Source organism: Grammomys surdaster, unplaced genomic scaffold (assembly GCF_004785775.1).
Source record: "Grammomys surdaster isolate TR1022 unplaced genomic scaffold, NIH_TR_1.0 125925, whole genome shotgun sequence".
In the NCBI taxonomy this organism is placed as follows: Eukaryota; Metazoa; Chordata; class Mammalia; order Rodentia; family Muridae; genus Grammomys; species Grammomys surdaster.
The window spans coordinates 3,874,737-3,882,078 of record NW_021620749.1 but is presented as its reverse complement, the minus strand read 5'-3'; the positions used below and the strand labels follow the sequence as shown (position 1 = coordinate 3,882,078).

The 7,342-nt window shown below is 56.0% G+C and overlaps 1 protein-coding gene across 1 annotated transcript in view; it reads left to right on the top strand.

Annotated features, from left to right (window-relative positions):
- Positions 1-2,567: 2,567 nt before the first annotated feature.
- The window catches only part of Sim2 (SIM bHLH transcription factor 2), a 36,573-nt gene continuing 31,798 nt past the window's right edge, over positions 2,568-7,342 (top strand). The window contains exon 1 of the mRNA XM_028752553.1: positions 2,568-2,742. Within this exon, the coding sequence (XP_028608386.1) occupies positions 2,568-2,742 (175 nt within the window). The remainder of the gene's footprint in view (positions 2,743-7,342) is intronic.

Sequence of the window (7,342 nt, the reverse complement as noted above, 5' to 3'; positions counted from 1 at the left end):
AAAAGCTAAAACTGTCTTTCGGATGCGGAAACGGCTGCCACTGCGAAAATCCAGTCGCAAGAGTTCAGATACGCTTTCCTGTTACAAACTGGAAAATTCGTTTGAGAAGTTTCAGTTCTTGTTTCTTCCCGGGTTTCTCCCACCTCCACTTAGCCATGTTTCTATGATCTGGGTAATCCCTTTCAAGCCGGAGAGGAATTCTCGGGAGTCCATAATTGAGGGTCGGGAATCCTGGGCGTGGGAGAAGCGTTAAACCCTATCGTAGCTGCAGAGTGCAGGGGCGCATTCCACGGAGGCCCGCGAAGCGGCGGCAGGGTGAGTCCGCAGCCCCTGCTTGTCCGGAGTCGCTAAAGGCACAGTGCCACACCGAACTCCCGACAAGGGCTCCAGGTTTGGACACTGGGTACCCGCGCCACCCGCAAACTGCCCCGACCGTGCACGTGCACCATACTACTGCAGGACCCAGAAAATTCCACAAGCGCAGAACCCAGCTCCAAACGCAGAAGAGTGAGCTCCTCTGTGCTCCCGCCTGGTGCGACTTCGCACCACCCGGCGCGCCGGTTTTTTCGTTTTGTTTTTTAATTAAGGAGCGAAGGGCCGGGGTTCGTGCATCGCGCGAAACCCACAGTAGTCTACAACCCTTCGAAGGCCTTCGAACTTCGAGTTTTCAAATGGGGTCCCAGGAAAAGGACAGAAGAATCTGCTTTATGCAAGCGGTTAGGAGGCCCAGCTCTCCCAGCGCGGGGGAGGGAGGTCTGCAGGTACCAGGAGCTGGTCGACTTGCAAACTTCTCTCAGACTTAGGAGAGGACTGGAGCCGGGGGTGTGAGGAGGAATGGGACAGTGGCTAGGACTTGGAAATCCCGTGTCCCGCACCGGGTTCTCAAGGTGAGACTTCTTGCATCCCATAACTTTACAGCCACCAAGAGAGTCACGGGGACCACGACTACAAAAAGAACTTCCCAGAGACTTCTCAGCGTCTCTGTCTAGGATCCAAGACTCCTGGTAAGTGGTATCTGACCCGCGTCGGAAGATTCAGGCTCCAAAGAGCAGTGTGGGTGGCTTCGGGCGACCGCCCCCGCCGGGGTGCTGACGGAACTGAAGCGCACCTATCCTGGCCTCCGCAGCGGGGGGGGGGGGGGGAATACCACAAGATTATTTAACCTAGTGTGGCTCAGTGGGAGAATGCTTGCACTCGGTGACCGAGTCTCCCCCAACTGCCTCCGCTCCACCTCTGAGGGTCGCGTCAGCGTTCCCGGTGACCCTGGGTCTACTATGGCCCTGAAGCTTTGGCCCAAGGTCGATTGCCCTGTTCCCGCTAGCGCCCCTTGTGCTGAGCACCCCCACGTGCCCTCTGGCCCACCCCGTGCGCCCACGGCCTCTCGCTCTTCTCCGGAAGGCGCCTCTTTTCACCCTGGTTTCTAGAAGAGAAGGGGCTAAAAGGTCACTCCTGTGCACGGGTGCGTGTGGATGAGTAGGGGGGAAAGGTGTAATTTTCTCTCGGGCCACCCCTTTAGGCTCGCGGACCGACCACCCAAGGAAGGTGCGAGCGTGGGACCATAATTGCCACCCCCCTCGCCGGGCACTTGGCCAGCTGTTCGCGCCGCCTTTTCTGGGCCCGCGGGTGACCTGCCCGGAGCCTCCGTGAAAACCAGCTCCTGCAGCCCTCCCTCCTTCCTTCTTCGCCGCACGGGCCGCTTATCCTCCATCCCAGGCCCTGACACTCAACCTCGGAGCGTGTAGGCGCGACGCTTCCCGTGCTCTCACCCCGGCTTACCTTACCCCGGGAGCGCGCCGGTCTCTCGTGGGGGACAGTCCCTGGAGGTGGCGACGCGGAGGCGCGCCGGTGACTCCCGGGCCGCGGCGGGGGTCGGAGGCGAGACTCACCGCCCTCGCCGCGGCCCCTCCCCTTACCCCCCCCCGGCGGCCCCGCGCAGTCCAGTGCTCCGCCCGAAGGCGGGTCCGCCATAAACAAACGCAGCTCGGTCACACGTGGACTGCGGAGCAGCTGCGCCCCGCCACCGATCGTGGGCTCCAGACGCCTGGGCTAAGGAAGCCGGAACCGCCGAGGAGGGCAGGAGAGCGCACCGAGCTCAGGCTCGGCTCCGGCCACTGCCACCTCGCTCCGCTCCCGCTCCATGGCTCCGCGGCCGCCGCCGCCGCCGCTGCCACCTTTGCCTTCCGAGGGCCCTCGCGGCAGCGGGTGCAAGCCCTCCTTTAAGGACTAAACAGGGTCGCCGCCTGCTCGCTCGCCAACCACAGCCCCAGGAGGCCCGAGATACCGCAGACGACGAGAGCGAGCTGGAAGCAGGTCCACACCGGACGGTCCAGCCTCCAGCCTCAGGCAGAGAGGGGGACTGCGCAGCTGGTTTGCGACGGACTCAGGGCTGGCGCCCGTGCAGAAGCCGTTGGGTGCCCCAGGCCCGTCCCCTGTACCTGCCCGAGCCCGGCACCCCCCGACTCACCTGACCCCTGGCGTCCCTGTCCCCATCTCGGCTGCCGCAGCCCAAGCGGGACTCCGCGGGCCTGGAGCGCAGCGAGGTCTAATATGCCCAGAGCCGAGGCGCGATGAAGGAGAAGTCCAAAAATGCGGCCAAAACCAGGAGGGAGAAGGAAAATGGCGAGTTTTACGAGCTGGCCAAGCTGCTCCCGCTGCCTTCGGCCATCACCTCGCAGCTGGACAAAGCGTCCATCATCCGACTCACCACCAGCTACCTGAAGATGCGCGCCGTCTTCCCGGAAGGTGAGGCTGCAGGTGGGCGTCCGGAGGCGCGGGGGAGTTGGGCAGCCGGCGGCAGGAAGGAGGCTTCCGTGCGCGGAGAAGCCCACGCGGCCTCCTGGCTACTGTGGCCGTGTCTGGGGAGGCCGCGCCAGGGCCTCTTCCCGGGCCCAAGCTAAGGGAGAGGGACAAGCTGCGCCGGGCCAGGCGACCCAATCACCTATAAGCCCCGGGCAGAGTCGGAAAAACCGAGCGTTGTCCCTGGGTTGGTGTTTGCCAAGCTGGTGCGGGCAGGCTAGTTCGTTCCGGTTGTTCTTCCCCGCTTCCTTTCCCGGCCCTCTCCTCTCACTGACTTCTTTCTTTTCTTCCGTCCATACCTCCAGTCCATGCTGGTCTTTCTTTCTTTCTTTCTCTCCTCCTTTCTTTTCCCTTCCTTCCTTCCTTCCTTCCTTCCTTCCTTCCTTCCTTCCTTCCTTTCTTTTCTTCTTCTCCTTCTTCTTCTTCTTCTTCTTCTTCTTCTTCTTCTTCTTCTTCTTCTTCTCTCTCTCTCTCTCTCTCTCTCTCTCTCTCTCTCTCTCTCTCTTCATTATAATTTTTTTCCCTTCTCCCTACTTCTCTCTCGTCTCTGCTTTAGCTTCTTTTTTCCTTTTCTCTCTGTTTCTGCTGGCGGAAAAGGACGCGCTGCTCTACCCTCTACAAGGCTGGATGCACAGCAAGGCCCGCGCACCGCAGGCCAACGCTGCCGATCCGAGCGTTTGTGAGCAGATTCGAGTCTCTCGTATATATCGTTTTCCCAACTCGCCTCCCTTTGCTCAGGGAAGCGATGGTATAGACAGGAGACAAGAAACTGGATAAGCTTGGGCACTGCCATTAAGAGACAACGGATTATTTAAAAAAGTGGCGGGCGGGCCTGATTGTAACACTTCAGGATTTAAAAGCGTTACAGCGAGCAGTTGTCACCGGGCCGCAGCTCTCCTGCGGACTCGGGTTTGTAGGAAATAGCGGCCTGCTGGGTGCACACGCTCCAGCGGGTGACAGGCGGCTGGGTCAGGCACCGCAGGGAATCAGGTCTGGAGTTTGTGGCCGGGCTGAGGGATTCTGACATTGTCAGAAATCACTGGGCTCCGAGGCCTGTTGTCACCAGGCTTTAGGGCTGGTAGTGCAGGGCAGGCCTCTTGGAAAGCCAGCGCCGCGGAAGGAAGACAGGGATTTGAAGAGTCGTTGCTCCGGTGGCGACAGGTGTCCCTCGGCCACAGGGCTCTTCCACCAGTGCTGTTGCGCGGGGCACTGCACTCGAAATCAGTAAGCCCCCTCTGCGGCTGCCTTCCTTAAGCCTGTTTACTTTGTCTGAATCTTAGCTGAATTTTCTCCACCACAGTGGCGAAGATCAGATGTCTTGTCCGCGGGAGCAGCCTCCAGTCCCGGAGGGGCCCGGGAGTAAGCACCAGCGGACCCGGGAGCCAAAGTGGCCAGAGACGGTGGCTCGGCCTCTGTCTCCCAGGCCCACCTTGGGAGAGCTCTGCTCTGGCATCCAGCGGTCCTAAAGCATACCCAGCTGGGACCAAGGAACGTTTCTCGGGATTTCTCCCCTTGTGCAGAAAGTTCTTGGTCCCCTTGATCTGAGAAGCAAAAGTGATTTCCTACTGGCTGAAGTTTCAATGAAAAGTTTAAAAATTGGGTTTTATAACAACAGCTTTTCCTTGGTCTCCTTTCCACCGGGAAGAGTGGTGTTAGCTGATGTTCTGCAAGGAGCCTTCCTATCCGCTTGCTACAAAATAGAGATCAGGCCTTCTGCCTCGTCCAGCCATACTGGATTTTAAAAATAGAAATTATCAAAAGAGTAAATGTTATGTTGTCAGTTAGTTCATGCAAACCAAAGATTAGCTGGCAGGGGAGGACTAGGGTAAAGGATTAACTAAACTATTCTTGTTTGGGAGCTGGCCAGCAAAGACTACCAAAAACCGGGACGCTGTTGTGTGTACAGCACAGTAGCCATTTAAACAAGCTCTCAGTCTGGTGTGTGTAAGAAGGCACTTGGCTGTGTTCCGGGTTCCTGCAGAAGGGGGCCTTCTGTGGGTGCTGCCCTGAGCAAATGTTCCCAGTGCTTTGCTCAGATGCTGCCCAATTGGGGGGCCACCTCTGCTTCATAGAAGGTGACTCACTCTAAAGCTGGATATTCCTTGAAGGAGTCAGCATGGCACCATTTAGCTCTAGAGATGGCTCTGAAATTGTGGGACCAGCATAAGGAAGGAAGCAATGCCCTAACTCTGACAACCCCTTTCTAGCAATGCTGTCACAGGAATGCAGTCAGAGAAAGGGTAGCCTAGGGTGTAAGGAACTGCCCACTCTGTGTGGTGACACCCGTTCTCACACTGTCTGGAGCAGTCTTTGTTTTTAGAAGTCCCTCTGTTGTGCAAAATAACGTACTTCCTTCTGCAGAGGTGTTCTTCTTGTAATTGATTTTACCTGTTTTGGGGAAAACCTGGTCGGCTGGTTGATTGAAGTCAAATCAAGACCGAGACTGTGACTCTCAGGCGGCTTGGTGGCCGGGGCGGTACTGGACACTAGCAGGATCTTTAGATCACTTCTCCCACACAAATTGAAAAGATTCTGAGCAAGAACCCACCGGCCAAATACAATTTTGCCTTGAGCAAGGGTGTTTACTGGGTAAAGAAGAATCTAGAAGACCAGCTTGGGACTTTGAGAGTGGGAAGAGTGGAGGGTTGCGGGATGCCTCAGAGCCCTGGGTCTCTGTGCTGCAACCTTTAATGCAATTCCTCGCGCTGTGGTGAACCCCAATCATGAGATTATTTTCGTTGCCACTTTATAGCTGTAATTTTGGTACTGTTATGAATCATGACCCACAAGTGAAGGGCCCCTGTCACAGAGGAACCCTTCCTAGCTGGGGACTATGAGGCCAAAGGCGGACAAGCCAGCCATCCAGCTTACGCTGTAACTGTGTGGCAGGCAATGGTGGGTGTCTATACTCCAGCAGTACAGGAACAGGAGAAAGAGAAACTGGAAAGGGTCAGGCAGCAAGGTGTCCTGCAGCTTGGGGAATGCCTCCAGTTTTCCCAGAGGATTAAAGGCTGTTCTGCCTTCTGTAAAACAGGCCCATGAGCACGTCATATTTGCACAGCGTTGTTGTGGATGCAAGTGTGAAAAAGCAGAGGAATCTTGCAACAGAAATGGGAAAACCACTTTGTTCCTGTGCCCAGAAACACCTGAATGGCAAGAGGCAGGGGCAACTGTCTGGTGTCTAAAGACCTCCCCTTTCTACCTCTCTGTTTTCTTTCCAGTGCTAAGCTGATAAGGCAGGCTCTGTGACAAGGGCTAGAAATAGGAAAGAGGGGAGCATACTTCAGTGGGTGGTTGAGGGTGCGTAAACAGGGCTGTGGTATAGCCTGGGCTGTGGTATAGCCCGAGCTGTGCTGGGAAATGTGGCCCAGCCTCTGGAGGAGCTTTTAAATATGAGGCGGATATAGGTAGCTAACTTTTACCAGCCAGAGCCAGAGCCATCCCTGTTGTAGATCCCACCAGTCCATCTCCTCCAAGAAAGCCTCGGTTGAGCTTTCCATTAGTGAAAAAGCTTATTTCCTCCGGACACAGCACATTATTCCTGGCAGGAGAGACTGGCCCAAGGCTAGGCTCAGGACGGGGAGTCTCCGTACCCACCTTCTTTTAATGTGGGAAGAGGAGAAGGCATAGGTGCCTCATCCCAGTACACTTAAGAGAAAGCAACACACACACACACAGGGGTAGGGAGAGCTGGTCTTCAAGGTCTGGATTTTTACCAACAACTGGATTCTTTGCAGTTTAGTTTAGTTGTGTACATCCCCCTCACCTCTGTCAAAATACCCAGCAGGCACTGGGGTTAAGTCATGCTTTCTCAAGTCAAAATTATTTGATTTCAAGACTTTGGCGAGGACACTCTTGCCCTATGCCTATGTGCACACACCCATCTGTCTTTACAACCATTTCTTTATTTGCACTTTGAGGCCTGACGTTCCGGATTGGTGCAGCCGCCTGCTATGCAGTCCCTGGCTCTGGAGAGGAGAGACAGTCTAGCACTGCAAACTGAGAAACTTCTGGTGGGAATGAAACGCACAGAAAGGGAGCTTCCCCTCTGGGCTCTGCCAGGTAGCTTTCTCCCAGGCACCACCGGCGGCGGGTACCACACTTACAGTAGGGCTAAATATTTATTCAGCTTTGGAGGTTGCTATCTCAGCCGTCTTTGGCCCTGGAGTCAGGGAGTGTACACTCTAGCCTGTGGTGGGAAATCCAAAGCTTGAAGCCAACCTCTTCCTTGTCCCAGTACCTAGTAGGAGGCCTTCTTGGGGCCTCCATCAAACTGGTTTCTTGATTTGAAATGGGGGTAGGTGCCAAGAAAGGTCTTTTCAGAGACCTGGGAGAGAGCAGAAGGACTCTAAGGTAGGGGGGCTAGTGCACTGGAGAAGAGGGACAGCTGTGGTTTCTTCAGAGGAACAAGCCAGATTTCAAGTCTCAACTTTATAACCCTGCAGAGGCTGTAGGCCTGGCAACCACCAAGCCTTATTCAGGGCAAGGATTCCGTGTGTGTGTGTGTGTGTGTGTGTGTGTGTGTGTGTGTGTGTGTGTGTGTGTG